General features: G+C 43.9%; 1 protein-coding gene across 2 annotated transcripts in view; it reads right to left on the bottom strand.

Annotated features, from left to right (window-relative positions):
- Positions 1 to 16,640, bottom strand: part of LOC141111843 (uncharacterized) — a 320,382-nt gene that overhangs the window by 286,991 nt on the left and 16,751 nt on the right. The window contains exon 2 of one of the 2 annotated variants that reach the window (XM_073604000.1): positions 5,513 to 5,875. The exons of the other annotated variant lie outside the window; for it this stretch is intronic. Within the exon in view, the coding sequence (XP_073460101.1) occupies positions 5,513 to 5,875 (363 nt within the window). The remainder of the gene's footprint in view (positions 1 to 5,512; positions 5,876 to 16,640) is intronic. 2 annotated transcript variants of the gene reach the window in all.

Raw genomic sequence — 16,640 nt, forward strand, 5'->3', positions numbered from 1 at the left:
GAATTAAGCTCTCTCTAGTCTTTGATTATCTTAAAAAATATACGCCTCATATTTGCATTCTCCAGGAGACATATTTAGTGGGAGGTAGAATATTAAGTCTGAAGAGACCGTGGGTGGGACATCATTATCATGCCACTTACACTAGCTATGCTAGGGGGGTTAGCATATTGATCCATAGATCTCTCAACTTTGAACTCCTTGATGTTCTTATAGACCCAGAAGGCAGGTATGTGCTGATACATGCTGTCATAGACACGATAGCCATGGTTCTGGTGGGTGTGTATCTGCCGCCTGCGGCTAACATTTCCCTTTTACAGAAAATAATTACTCTGATTGCTCAGTTCCCCACGGATAATGTGATTCTTACGGGGGATTTTAATATTCCTCCGAACCCTTCTCTAGATAAATTGTCCCCAGACCTTGCCACTGACTCGGCGCTATCTCGTTGGTGTCAGGTCCTGGGATTGGAGGATGTTTGGTGTTGGAAACATCCAACGGATTGCATGTACACATGTCATTCCTCCTCTTATAGTACACTATCCCGTATTGACCTTCTGTATGCCAGTTTACCCATGCTCCCCAAAATTATAGGTATTGAGATGCTTCCGAGGGGGATATCTGACCACTCTCCGCTGTTGTGTACGCTGCAAACTACCACTCCACAAACAGACAGAATATGGCGACTGTCTCGGTTTTGGATTGAACATCCTACTATAGAAGTCGAGATGGTTAAAGGAGATTAAACAGTTTTGGTTATCTAATGCCAACTCCGCCACACCAGGGACTGTATGGGACACCTTTAAGGCTTATATCAGAGGTTGTTATATGTCATCTATAGCCAGGGAACGCAGGAACGATAAGTTGTTATTGGAGGAAGCGGAAGCTAAAGCCCGAGACCTAGAGACTATATTTACTCTTACCTCTAATCCTATTATAGCACAAGACATGAAGGTAGCCTATAGGGAGGTAATGTTGCTCAGAGTGGCCAAAGCAAATAAACGACAACTAGCGCAAACACAAAGAATATTTGAGCAGGGGGAAAAAACAGGCAGGCTTCTCGCCTGGCTGGCTAAGGAGCAGTGAGATGGTTTTGCCTCCGCTGGCCATGCCTACCTGTCAGCGCTCCAGCACACCTATCTGTAGGATGTGCAGAGGTCTGAGCATTTTCTGCAGGCGGTGTGTGAGCTATTTTCAGCATCCTCATAGACAGGACCTGTACAGGACAGGCTGACACTGCTCACCTTCCCTGTGATCACTGGTGCGGCTTTTTTTTCCAGGAATCATAGCAGCACAGGGGCCAGTGACTCACCCCGTACAGCCCGTATAAGAGATGAGAAGGCGGCAGGGGAGGGTGTTAGCAGACAGTGCAGAGTCCCGGTGTTCTAGATCTGTCCCACCCATCAGGCAGCATGCTGGGCTCTCCTCCTCTCCCATTATCAAGCAAATTAGTTGTGTGCGAGGCCATAGGCGACTGCTTAATTTGCCTAATTAGAGAGCCGCCTCTGACTGTGAGGGGTTACATTGTTCTGGCACCACCAACACCCTAGGCCTAATTTTTCTGCACCTGTTTGACTGGGGCATGTAATTACAAATTTTGAAATAATATTTAACAACAGGGCCCGTTCCTGCGCCCAACAAGAGTAACTGTGAGGAGAAGTTAGTGTTCTGGCACCAAAAACACCCAATTTTTCTGCAGAGTATATAGTGCAGTCCTCATAGTATATATACACTGCAGTTCAGATTATATAGTCCAGTCCATATAGTATATATACTGCAGTTCAGAGTATATATTGCAGTCAGTGTAGAATATATATATATACAGTGCAGGCAGTGTACAGTATATAATACAGTGTATTGAAGTGGTTAAGGGGAACCCTATGAAAGAATTAAGAAAAAAAAACTGCATGCCCCCCCCCCCCAGTCCATACAGGCCCTTTGGGTCTGGCATAGATTTTAAGGGGAACTCCACACCCCAAAAAAAATTGGTGTGGGGTCCCCCCCAAAATCCATACCAGACCCTTATCCGAGCAAGCAGCCTGGCAGGCCAGGATAGGGGGAAGACGAGCGAGCGCCCCCCTCCCCTCCTGAACCATACCAGGGCACTTGCCCTCAACATGGGGATGGTGCTTTGGGGTCCCCCCCAAAGCACCTTATCCCCATGTTGATGGGGATAAGGGCCTCGTACCCACAACCCTGGCCATTGGTTGTGGTGGTCTGCAGGCAGGGGGCTTATCGGAATCCGGCAGTAGGTTGTCCAGTTGAGGGCCAAAGGGATGACCCTTTCAGCCATAGCAAGAGAAGTTTGCCATACTATATCTGTGATTTCTAGAATATTTGCATCTTTACAACGTCACAAACTCATTCAAGTCCCTCAAGAAGTCTGGTCATCCATGAAAGACAAATGCAAGAGAGGAAATGATAATGCAGAGCATCTCAAACGGCAATCGGTTCAACATTGAAGCTGCAAATGCTCACCAGTTCAGCACTGAACAGAGTAAGGATCTGTCTCGTCATACAATGTCTCGCAATGTAAGGGAATTTGGATGGGAAAGCACACTCTGCAGTGACCAAACCTCTCATTAGCAGAAAGAATCAAAAGGCCAGACTAACCTTTGCTGAGGAGCATGTGTGGGCAGAGGAGAACTGGTCCAAAGTTCACTTTAGTGGTGAAAGCAAGCTTAGTTTATTATTATCAGTTACTGATGGGAAACATTATGTTCATCATCAAACTGGAGAAAGACAGATCCCGATGTGTGTAAAGAAGTCAGTGAAAGGTGGAGGGGAAAGCGTCATGGTTTGGGGGATGTTTTCTACAGCAGGAGTTGGGCCTGTTTTACAGCTACATGGCAGAGTGAATACAAATGTTTATCAAAACCTTCTTTGACAACATGCGGTTCCTTCCTTGCATTCATCAGCCAGCAGGTTTAATGTATGACAATGCCCCATCACACAGAAAAATAGGTAAAGCAGTTCCTTGAAGCTGAAAACATTGAAATAATGAAATGGCCAGCCCAGAGTCCTGATCTAAACCCAATAGAAAACCTCTGGAAAATCTTGAGGACAAAGTTATGGCCAAGAAACCCATTCCAGTCACCAAACTGTGGAAGAGACTAGAAGAAGAGGGGAACAAAATCACACCAGAGCAGGTTGAGAGACTAGTGATGTTCTGTGGCTGCAGATATGCTGAAGTCATTCAAGCAAGGGTCCCCCCACTTCCTACTAATTGTTGTCACCTTCAGAAATTTTAGTTGTGTTCTTTCTCTGTGCTCTAGTCATTGATGTTCTCTAGTTTTCATCATTGTGTTTTCTACAAAATTACGTTTTTTTGTTGAAGCACCTTGGTTATTTTAAAAAACATGGGTCTGTTAGCATGGTATCGCCACAACCCAAATTCCATCAAAAGTTGAACAATGCAGATTACAGTATTTCCGAAAAAATCAAGTGTTCATAAATTGTTCTCTAATTTTGAACTCCAGTGTATACTGTATTCTAGTGGAAGTGACTCGGGAAGTACTGACACTCCATGGGTTAGGGGGCCCAATACTTGCCCTGCCCTCAGCACTGGCAACCCACGCTACACCACTGGTTATTAGGGATGAGCTTTGAGTTCGAGTCGAACTCATGTTCGACTCGAACATCGGCTGTTCACCAGTTTGCCGAACAGCGAACAATTTGGGGTGTTCGCGGCAAATTCGAAACCCGCGGAACACCCTTTAAAAGTCTATGGGAGAAATCAAAAGTGCTAATTTTAAAGGTTTATATACATGGTATTGTCATAAAAAGTGTTTGGGGACCTGGGTCCTGCCCCAAGGGACATAGATCAATGCAAAAAAAAGTTTTAAAAACGTCAGTTTTTTCGGGAGCAGTGATTTTAATAATGCTTAAAGTGAAACAATAAAAGCGTAATATTCCTTTAAAGTTCGTACCTGGGGGTGTCTATAGTATGCCTGTAAAGGGGCGCATGTTTCTTGTGTTTAGAACAGCCTGACAGCAAAATGACATTTCAAAGGAAAAAAAGTCGGTCCGACAATACACATAAAATTTCATTGATAAAAACGGCAGGGGTGACCCCGCCCCCTCTGACGTCACAGGGAATGCCACAGGGAAGTCCCTGTCAAGTCCCCATGTGTCAGAGGGGGGCGGGGTCACTGGGTGGCCCCGCCCTCCGTTATTTAAGAACCGTCAGAAAAGGAGAAGCGTCACACAGCGGGAGCCTCCCATCATGGTGGATGCAGAGCGGCCTGAGAAGAAGAAGGGAAGAAGACGCAGCGGAGGAAGATGCCGGACGAGAACACCGGAGGAAGAACCAGAAGAAACAGAAGATGGAGGAAGAAACAGAAGGAAGATAGAAAATAGAAGATAGTAGAAAGAAGATAGAAGAAGCATTTAAATAAAGGAATTGTCAAAAACTGTCTCTTGTCATTTTTAACATTTTTGACACTTTTTTAGTGAAATGGTATGGGTACTTTTGTACCCCCTTACCATTTCACACAGGGGGGAGGGCCAGGATCTGGGGCTCCCCTTGTTAAAGGGGGCTTCCAGATTCCAATATGTCCCCCGCCCGCAGACCCCCACAACCACTGGGCAAGGGTTGTGGGGATGAGGCCCTTGTCCCCATCAACATGGGGACAAGGTGTTTTGGGGGTCTACCCCAAAGCACCCTCCCCATGTTGAGGGCATGTGGCCTGGTACCGTTCAGGAGGGGGGGCACTCTCTTGTCCCCTCCTCTTTTCCTGCGGCCTGCCAGGTTGCATGCTCGGATAAGGGTCTGGTATGGATTTTTGGGGGGACCCCATGCCATTTTTTAAATTTTGGCTTAGGGTTCCCCTTAAAATCCATACCAGACCTGAAGGGTCTGGTATAGATTTTGAGGGGGACCCCACGCCATTTTTTTTTTTTTTTGGCTGGGGTTCCCCTTAATATCCATACCAGACCTGAAGGGCCTGGTATGGAATTTAGGGGGACCGCCCACGTCATTTTTTTTTTTTAATTTTGGTTCGGGGGTTCCCTTGTGGGGAATTCCTATGCCGTTTTTATCAATGAACTTTTATGTGTATTGTCGGACCGGCAATTCATTAATAGCTGCGAGTAGTTTTAAATGACTTTTTTTCTTGACAGTGCCTCCCCTCCCCCCAACTTTTTTTACTGCATCTCCAAATCAGACAGGCTAGATCTGGCCCTGTTTATTGGTGTGTGCCTTTTTTGGGAAATTTATTCTAAAAACTGATACATCTAACATGTAGCAAAATGGCTGTTATGATGCCTTTGATCGGCTTTATATATCAGATACATTTTCAGGGACAAACCTCAATGCCTGCAACTGTCATTAGCAACCAGGGACCACTGTCAACCAGGAATTCTAACCATCAGCAACATATACATTCCGCAATCAGTATTGCAATGATTATAAAAGTAAGACATCATCAGTGTTGTATATTATATCCAGCCATGGGACCGGGCTTCTGGAAGGAAGGACACAACATTTCCCAGTATCCCTGATATTACTGTGTACCTGATACATGCAGAGAAGATGTAGTGGTGCCGGATTCAGGAGTGACCATAACAAAGCAGATATAGTCCCCTTCATCTTCAATCTGAATGTTTGGTATAGAAAGACTGGCGTTGCCTTGTTGGAGGTCTCTGTCATTCATATGAGATCCAGGCCTCGATGATTGATGGCTGGAACTCTGAAAACTATAAACTTCACGTTCAATTCCATTTTGTAATCTGAGTGTCCAGACAACTGATACTTTCTGTAGATTCAGCGGTATTGGGACACCAGACAGCAGACAAGGGATGGTGACATCATTCCCTCTAAGAGCTTCAATAGGAGCATCTTTCCCAGTAACTGTCAGCCCCCAAACCTGAAAATCACCTGAAAAATTAGAATAGAGAAGAGTAATAACAATCTATGGGAATTCTTGTATAAAGACGACAGAAACTAAACTGCTTAGACAATCAGCTCCGGGTCAACAAAATGCTGTCCATCTGCACACTGACACCGACTCCCAATTGCATAAATGTGAATGAAATGGCTAAGAGGTGGCTTCAGCTCCTGTTCTCCACCTGTAGAGAACTCCTCAGATGGGTTTCACCCTATTTGGAGGATGAATCATAGCATGGCCTGAAAAGGGTGGAACCCATCTGAGGAGTTCTCAACAGGCGGAGAACAGGAGCTGAAGCCATCTCTGATCCATTTCATTCACATTTATGCAATAGGAAGTCGGTGTCTGTGTGCAGATGACCACCATTTTGTTGAAGTCTATGGGAATCTGACAAGCCAATCCTGTCTGTCTTGCACTAGTCTATACACATGCTGATCCAACTGATACAAGTCTGAGGGGAATTCGAGCAGTACTACTTTCATTGTTTTAAGCTCTTGTGGAAGGTTTTCCCCCTTAATGACCAGTGCATTTTTTGTTATTCAGCACTGCACTACTTTAACTGTCAATTCTGCTGCCATGCAACACTGTATGCAAATGAAATTGGTATAATTTTTTTCACATAAATAGAGCTTTCTTTTTATTGGTATTCGATCACCACTGGGTTTTTTTCTCATATACCGTATTTTTCCCTCCATAAGATGTACTTTTTCCCCCAAAAAATGGGGGGAAATGTCTATGCATCTCATTATTATTATTATTATTATAATACACAATTCATATAGTGCCAACAGTTTACGCAGCGCTTTACAATGAAGAGGAGGGACAGCACAATTACAGTACAGCTCAAAGGGACAGGAGGGCCCGGCTCGTAGTGCTTACATTCTAAAGGGAGGGCGTGGTGGTACAAAAGTACGGCCGCAGCTGCCGCTCGGGGTGTGCTGTGGATTAATTCTCCTACCTGGCTCGCCATCTGTTGTGGATTAATCAAAGCTTCTCCTATAAGCAAATAATTCAATGCGCTAATAAGCACAATCATAGCTCTTTAGTATAATGCCAGGAAAGCGCGCTTGTTTATCTCCAAGTAACACAGACAGATGCTGGTATCACAATGAGCTTAGCAAAATCCTGCATTAGAATCATCTACTGCTTTTATTTATACTGTAAACATGAATAACAAAGGAAGGTGGTGGCTTCAGAATCAGCCAATCAGACACTTGTATTATTTCAAAAGAACCAATCACATACATGTATATATTCAAATAGAATTCCAGCAGTGACGTGTGCAGATGGTCGTGTGCAGAGCCATGCGGTCAGCTTATTGTGAGACACAAAGTGTCTCACAATTTGAACACTACTTACAGGGCTCTGAACACGATTGTGTGCACATTCCCACTGCTACCAATGATGCGAGCCGTACTCTATCATGGCTCAGTGGGCTTTAATTTTTGTATGGGTATGCTATGGTTCCCATGTATGCAGATCTGTTTGCTAGGAGCATTAATGCAGTCGCCATGAGGTGGCCAGTCTCTTGGTGAGGCATAAACAAACATCCCTTAAAGAGCAAACAGATCTGCCCTGTTTACGGGAAGGTGTCCGCAGCAAATGGTCTCCCACCAATGCCTGTATGTGTGAATACGCTTGCATGAGCGTATTACAGCAAAACTGACACTGGGCGACATCTGAAAACATACATGGTAAAAATTTCCCCAACAGGCTGATCTGTGTTCTATTTGAGTGACAGGTGGATGTGATGTTGTCAGGCTGCATTTCATGGGCACAGGTATGGCTGCATTTCATGGGCACAGATATGGCTGAATTTCATGGGCACAGGTATGGTTGCATTTCATGGGCACAGGTATGGCTGCATTTCATGGGCATAGGTTTGGCTGCATTTCATAGGAACAGGTATGGCTGCATTTCATGGGCACAGGTCAGGCTGCATTTCATGGGCACTGGTCAGGCTGCATTTCATGGGCACAGGTCAGGCTGTATTTCATGGGCACAGGTCAGGCTGTATTTCATGGGCACAGGTCAGGCTGCATTTCATGGCACTGGTCAGGCTGCATTTAATTGGCACTGGTCAGGCTGTATTTAATTGGCACTGATAAGGCTGCATTTAATTGACACTGGTCAGGGTGCATTTCATGGGCACTGGTAAATATTTTAGTACACCCATTGGTTCAGAATATTTTTTTTTGTTTTCCTTCTCTAAAACCTAAGTGAGTCTTATGGTTAGATGCGTCTTATGGAGCGAAAAATACAGTAAACAAAAAAAGCTAAAAAATTTTGGAAAAAAAAAAATATTTTCTACTTTCTATTCTAACCACTTCAATACCAGGCACTTTCTCCCTTTTCCTTCCCAGGCCAATTTTCAGCTTTCAGCGCTCTTGCACTTTCAATAAGAATTGAGCGGCCATGCAACCACACTGTACCCAAATAAAATTTTTAGCATTTTGTTCACACAAATAGAGCTTCCTTTTGGTGGTATTTATTCACAAATCGTTTTTTATTGAGACGGAATCTAAAACAAAAATCCAGAAAATCACATTGTATGATTTTTAAGTAATTAATTTGCATTTTATTGCATGACATAAGTATGTGATACATCAGAAAAGCAGAACTTAATATTTGGTACAGAAACCTTTGTTTGCAATTACAGAGATCATACGTTTCCTGTAGTTCTTGACCAGGTTTGCACACACTGCAGCAGGGATTTTGGCCCACTCTTCCATACAGACCTTCTCCAGATCCTTCAGGTTTTGGGGCTGTCGCTGGGCAATATGGACTTTCAGCTCCCTCCAAAGATTTTCTATTGAGTTCAGGTCTGGAGACTGGCTAGGCCACTCCAGGACCTTGAGATTCTTCTTACGGAGCTACTCCCTCCTTAGTTGCCCTGGCTGTGTGTTTCAGGTCGTTGTCATGCTGGAAGATCCAGCCAAGACCCATCTTCAAGGCTCTTACTGAGGGAAGGAGGTTGTTGGCCCAGATCTTGCGATACATGGCTCCATCCATCCTCCCCTCATTACGGTGCAGTCGTCCTGTCCCCTTTGCAGAAAAGCATCCCCAAAGAATGTTTCAACCTTCATGCTTCACGGTTGGGATGGTGTTCTTGGGATTGTACTCATCCTTCTTCTTCCTCCAAACACGGAGAGTTTAGACCAAAAAGCTCTATTTTTGTCTCATCAGACCACGTGACCTTCTCCCATTCCACCTCTGGATCATCCAGATGGTCATTGGCAAACTTCAGATGGGCCTGGATATGTGCTGGCTTGAGCAGGGGGACCTTGTGTGCCCTGCAGGATTTTAATCCATGATGGCGTAGTGTGTTACTAATGGATTTTCTTTGAGACTGCGGCTCCAGCTCTCTTCAGGTCATTGAACAGTTCCTGTAGTTCTGGGCTGATCCCTCACCTTCCTCATGATCATTGATGCCCCACGAGGTGAGATCTTGCATGGAGCCCCAGACCAAGGGAGATTGACCGTCATCTTGAACTTCTTCCATTTTCTAATAATTGCGCCAACAGTTGTTGCCTTCTCACCAAGCTGCTTGCATATTGTTCTGTAGCCCATCCCAGACTTGTGCAGGTCTACAATTTTATCCCTGATATCCTTACACAGCTCTCTGGTCTTGTTCATTGTGGAGAGGTTGGAGTCTGTTTAATTGAGTGTGTGGACAGGTGTCTTTTATACAGGTAACAAGTTCAAACAGGTGCAGTTAATACAGGTAATGAGGGGAGAACAGGAGGGCTTCTTAAAGAAAAAATAACAGGTCTGTGAGAGCTGGAACTCGTATTGGTTGTTAGGTGATCAAATACTTATGTCATGCAATAAAATGCAAATTAATTACTTAAAAATCATACAATGTGATTTTCTGGATTTTTGTTTTAGATTCCTGTTCTGTCCACCAGATGTTTTATACTGGTTATTTGTACCTGTGTTGTTAAATTTACATGCAAAATGTGTAATTTACTTAACACAATCATATGTGGTGTGCAGACTCCATCTAGCGTTCATTTTTGGTATTGCTGCAGTTCTATTTAATTGTTTAATGTATGTGTAATTAAGGAAGTTGTCAGCAAGCAGGGAATTCTGGGTAGAATCTTAACAGGAAGTAAACCAGCCACCATTCTTTTCAACACATTGCAGGAAGCTATACATGTCTTTCTCAATCTATCGTCGTCACCCCTTAGAGAACTTAAAAAAAGTTTTTATTATCTCATCTTGTACTGTATATCATTGTTTATGCAATGTATGCTGTATTGTATGCAATATTATACTTATTGAGGTCTGTTTCTGTTATTTTGTAGTTTCACCTGGCTAGTTCTAATAAAACTGAGATCAAAGAAATATGGTATTTACAGTTATTGGGATAAGAAGGTTTAACTAGCTGTCCCAGAGACAGAACAGTGAAATTTTTAAGCTGATCTCTGAAGGGAAGATAAGCCGACTTTGGAAGTCTGTACATCCTGGGGCTACGCAGTACCCATACAGTCAGAAGCCTTAAAGATACAAGCCTGCGGCAGGCGAAGAGAACAGCCACGCTATGCAGAGACGTGCTCTGTCAAGCAGCAACGACACTAGAACAGTCTCTATACAGCAAGACAGCTTCTTCCCAGCCATGTCACACAGTGGGACATCTTCTTACAAAACACGTTCACGAGCATGCTCATCTAAGTAATCTGTCACAAATGCAGCAGCTATTGCCCGTTCAAAAGCCGAAGCAGCAAAAGCCAGGGCCACATTCGCAGACCAAGAGTTGCAGATGAAAAAAGAAAAGGCCCGCCTTGAAGCAGAAAAGGTGAGACGGGAGCAAGAGAGAGAGAAGGAAAGAGTACGCTTGGAGCAAGAAAGAGTATGCATGGAACAAGAGAGAGAGATGGAAAGAATACGCCTGGAAGAAGAGCTAGCCCAGCAGGAAGCATCTCTGAAATTGCAGAAAGCCATCTTAGAAGCTAACACGGAGAAGCTAGCAGTGGAATGAGACACAGCCATCTACGATGAATCAAGACTAGGCAACAGCATACCGGGTCTAGAAGAGGACCAACAAGATTCTTTGCAACGCACGTCAGATTATGTCTACCAGCACTGTGACCCAAGCAGCATCCCACAACAAGAAATTAAACATAATGTCAGTGAGTCACATCAAATAAAGCAGCAACAAGACGACCTGGGACCCCAGTGCTACAAGCAAGAAAAATCTGACAGAGTTCCAGACTTTCCAGTTCCAACCAAACCTTCTACTCCACAAGGTACCCAGCCTTCATACAAGCATCAAACACCAGTCTTCACTCCAAAGGTGTATGCAACAAGCCGGTACGAACTGCCAACCTTAAGCAAGTTTGAACCCAGCACGCCTAAAGAAGAGACTTTTACCAGGTATGCCTTTACACCGCACCACAATACACCAGCAGCCTACCCCAATGCCAGGCTACTGTAGACTTTGCCAAGTTCCTGGCCAAAAGAGAGTTAGTTAACCAAGGACTTGTCAAATTTAGTGATCGCCCTCAACACTACAGGTTGTGGCGATCCGCTTTCTAGAGTGTCATTCTATCTGTTCCCTGTCCTGCAGGGAACAGATAGAACTCCTCGTAAAGTGGCTTGACAATGATTCTGTTGAACATGCCAAAAGGATTAGAGACATTAACATAAACCACCCTGAGATAGGCCTTGCAAACATCTGGAACAGAGTGGATAGATGTTATGGCTCACCAGAGGCTATAGAGAGTACACTGTTTAAAAGAATAGAAGACTTCCCAAAAATACCTAGCAGAGGTTACCAAAGACTCAGAGAATTCAGTGACCTGTGTATAGAGTTACAAGTTGCTAAAGCAGAAGGAGACTTACCTGGCCTTTCTTATCTTGACTCTGCTAGAGGTATTAATTCCTTAGCACAAAAACTTCCTTATGGGTTACACGAAAGATGGATTACGCATGGCTGTAACTACAAACGAAAACACAATGTGCCTTTTCCACCCTTTAATGAGTTTTTTGGACTTTGTAGACAGACAAGCAGGAATGAAAGATGACCCCAGCTTCATTTTTCCAGTGTCCTATACCACTTCTTCTGGCCCTAAACAGCTCCAGTAGCAGTACACAAAACTAACATTTCTTCCCACAGATTTGCAGAGTCTCAGCCAGAGGATCAAGACAGCGACCCTACTAAGTTCTGCCCTCTACATAAGATACCACATCCTCTTCTGGAATGCAGAGCCTTCAGAACAAAGACCATCCAAGCTTGCAAAGCTTTCCTCAAAGAGAACAACATCTGTTACAAGTGCTGCTCTTTGTCCACACATTTCGAATGTGACAGCAAAGAGCACAACACAGCTCTACACCCAAGGCCTACTCCAAGAACTTTCACACCTGTTAATAGGGACAAGGAGCAAGGCGAGGAGACCAAAGACTCTAGTACAGACGCCATAGCAATCACTTCACAGTGCACTGAAGTCTATGTCTAGTGAGTCAGTGAGTCTCTGTCTAGTGAGAGTTACCCAAAAGGACACAGAGACAAAGCAGTTAAGCTCTACCTCATCTTGGATGATCAGAGTAATAAGTCACTAGCTAGATCTGTGTTTTTTGACATTCTAAACCTTAAAAGCCCCAGCAGTCCTTACTCCCTTAGGACTTGTGCAGGTACAGTGGAAATGGCGTGGAGAAGAGCTGACGGCCTACAAATTGAATCTATGGATGGTAAGACATGCCCAACCTTACTGACCATAATAGAGTGCAACCAGATGCCAGAAAACAGATCAGAGATTCCCACACCAGACGCAGCAGCTCACCAGACTCACTTGAATCACATAGCACATCTCATACCAGAACTAGATGATCAGGCTCAGATAATCTTACTCCTAGGAAGGGATATTTTGCAAGTCCACAAAGTAAGAAAACTGATCAATGGTCCTAAAAATGCCCCATATGCCCAAAAACTTGATCTCGGGTGGGTCAGTATAGGTGATGTTTGCCTGGGAGGTGCACACAAACTGCCATCTGCTAATAACCTGCTCACTAGTACCCTCAAGAATGGTCATCCTACTCTTTTCTAACCCATATGAAAAACGGAAGACCCCCTAACGGGGCTTTACTGCAGCCAATAATTTAATGTAATACAATTCAAGAATGGGTAGATAATCAAACATGTTTTATTGATACAAAAAGTATGACTAATAAATTCTGACATTAAAAAGTCAGGACATGAACTGGAGTACAAAATTGATAAAAAACAATACCCATGACAGGGAGCAGTGTAGAGTACAATAAACCATGGGCAACAAAGATATAATAGCATAAAATCTAAATTGTAGAATCCTGACGCGTTTCGACCCCAATGGGTCTTCTTCAGAGGATAGGTGTATGACAACTGTAGGGATGTAAATATGCATCAAAAAATCTTTCAAAACAAAACAGAACAAGACAATATGTTTATCTATATATGCATGAACAGATCCATATGTTACATCATTACCAGTCACGTTGCTCTTAATGGTTATAGACGGCCATGGTATGAGGGAGTTGCCCTCTTGTGTATCCTTAATTTCCCAGATGGTGGGCCAGTCCCATGGAGAGCAGAATGTCTGAGGCCATATATAGCAACTGCAGGGGAAGGACTGTTGCCAAATATGTGCACCCTCATGCGGTATTCTGTGATGTCTTCAGAGAGGTTGTTGTCCCTGAACCAGAGAAACCTCAGAAAGTTTTGGTGTTCTTCTTTAACAAGAAAGCAATAAAACATTTGCTGTATGTCTGCCATAAATGCGACTGAATCCTTGTGAAAGCGAATCGAACACCACTCTAATCTGCCCTGGCTTCTTAGGGTGATAGACCCCAAATATTGGTAAATACCAACATTCCTCTGAGTCTTTGAGGTTTGGGGCTATCTCAGCATGGCCATTCTGGAATATTTTCTCCATGAAGGAAAAGAAATGTTCTTTCATCTCTGGTTTCCTTTGAAGATTGTGTTTTAGGGAAGTGAGACGTTATATGCTAGTTCTCTATTGTTAGGCAAACGTCATCTTTGTGATCTAAAGGGAAGAGGTGCAACCCAGCTATTAGTCTCGTCTTTCTCCATACTCCTTTCCATAACTTCTAGGAAGAGCCTATCCTCAATGGACATTGCTACCTGGTTGTCTTCCTTTGTTCTCTTGAACACTGTGCTTCCTAAGTCGCTTTGGTCATCGCCATAAGTATTCCTGTCACAGAGGGGACGTAGGAAGGGAAGAGGTACAGGCTTGTTGTGTGGTAGCTCCTTGATGAGGATGCGATTTTGACAGGGTTAGAAAAGAGCAACAAAGAAGGGGACACTCAGAGGAGTACAGACAAAAGGGCTGCGCACCCCAAAAGATGCATATGCAAAATGGAAGACCCCCTAAGGGGGCTTTACTGCAGCCAATAATGTAATGTAATACAATTCAAGAATGGGTAGATAATCAAACATGTTTTATTGATACAAAAAGTATGACTAATAAATTCTGACATTAAAAAGTCAGGACATGAACTGGAGTACAAAATTGATAAAAAACAATACCCATGACAGGGAGCAGTGTACAGTACAATAAACCATGGGCAACAAAGATATAATAGCATAAAATCTAAATTGTAGAATCCTGACGCGTTTTGACCCCAATGGGTCTTCTTCAGAGGATAGGTGTATGACAACTGTAGGGATGTAAATATGCATCAAAAAATCTTTCAAAACAAAACAGAACAAGACAATATGTTTATCTATATATGCATGAACAGATCCATATGTTACATCATTACCAGTCACGTTGCTCTTAATGGTTATAGACGGCCATGGTATGAGGGAGTTGCCCTCTTGTGTATCCTTAATTTCCCAGATGGTGGGCCAGTCCCATGGAGAGCAGGTATCAAGCACGCATGCCTTGCGAGGGATCACACATTAAATGATCCCCAAAAATTGGAGGGGAGGAGGGGTATGCACTGCACCTGCGATGAGGTAACAAAAATACTAAATTAAGGGTCAAGCAAGGAGGTTTTACCCCCAGGGCAATAAGGGGGTGTAGCATATTACAATGGTTTTTGGAATATTGACAGGTACGGGTTGTCATTTGGTCCATAAATACAGCATACAAAGACAAAGTAGAGGTAAAGTAGGGAATCAATGGGAAAGAATGATGCATGAGGGAAGGAGGGGGTGGGAAAAAAAAAAGGGGAAAGGGGGGAGGGATAAAGGGGGGAGGAAAGAAACATGGCGGAGGAAGGGGGGAAGAAAAGAGGAAAAGGAGAAGAGGGGAAAGAACCGTGAGAAATCATATGTGACTGGGGGAGAAAGATAAACTGGAGGGAAACCCAGGAAAAGCAGTGCAGCAGGAGTGACATAAATAAGGACCTGGACAACAACAGAATATGTATGTATATATATATATATATATATATATATATATATATATGGATCGGCTCCCATCATAAACATAAAAAAAAAAAACCTAAGGAGTAATGACGATCATTATATGTGCATAATGGTGAGGTGCCAAAAAATCATCGAGTGTGAGGGAGGCCCAGCCGCTGGCCGGGAGGGGGGGAGAAGAGGAAAGAAAGGCAGGGGGGGTGATGGGAATCACCAGTGAACTCGTGCTTAGGTGAAAAAAGAAAAAAGAAAAAGAAGGGCAAAACAAACAAACAAAGCAATACAAGACTATGCCTGGAAAGCTGTGATAAGTGAAGTGTGAGTGACACATAGTGAAAGCAAAACAAATTACCTTAAGTGTAAGGCACAATCAATCGAATCAGAATGGACGAGATTCTGAAATATTATAAGTGTATGGAAGTCAAACACTAATTAATGCAGGTGAGGGGGGTGAAATAAGCATGATGTGTACCACACATCAATAGGGGACAGTTGAGAAGTACATAAGTTCTTACCAGTCAGTCTGTAAGACTGCAGCACAGAGGCGTCCAGCAGGACCGAAGAGTACCACTGAGCCTCCCATGCTGCCAAGATAATTTATAAGGATACTAATTGCCCAAATGTATCACAGGTGCAGGCGTTTGTCCCCTCCCATATCTGATCCTCCAATGGGGGGAGAGAGCGGCGCATAGTGGCTCTCGCTGTGTGGCTCCCCCGGCGTTCCGGAGGAGTATTCCTCCCGGATCCACCGTCACTTCCGCCGCAAATGTGCAGGCCCTGTGACGTCACGTGCACTAGGTCGCGCGCCCGTGAGCACGGCGTCCGGAAGAGATCCGGAATGCCGCTGGCAGGGAGGGAGATAGCGCCCAGTCCAGGTGCCGCCACCTAGTGGGCGTTTAGGGAGACGCAGGGCCCTTGCGTCTCCCCACTCTGCCAGGAAGGCATGCGTGACGCGGTCCCACCCCCCATAAAAGTGACACGGCCAACCTAAAACAATAGCCAAATGGTATCTCTACCTTGGAAAGGGAAAGAAGGGAAAGAGAGGGGAAGTCCGTAAGAGTTATTACCAGACCGTGGTTAAATGATAAAGCTTCTAAGTGTAGAATATAGAAGATCATCTGTTGACCATAGCATATATACAGTTTACACAGAACCACTGCCAAGATGTAATTGATTGAATTGCTAATGAAACATAACATAATAAATCATATTTAAAAGAAGCTGTGAACTGGCTTTCCTACAAAGCGGTATCCCTATAGGGTCTAGATGATTTCTACTACAAGGAGATTCAAGTTCCTATACATTGTGCTATTAAAGCCAGAAGATACAAAATTACATAGTTGGAAATATTGTATGTAATCAAATGGAAATGTTAACAAGTAGGGTAA

This window comes from Aquarana catesbeiana, linkage group LG11 (genome assembly GCF_042186555.1).
Source record: "Aquarana catesbeiana isolate 2022-GZ linkage group LG11, ASM4218655v1, whole genome shotgun sequence".
NCBI lineage: Eukaryota > Metazoa > Chordata > Amphibia > Anura > Ranidae > Aquarana > Aquarana catesbeiana.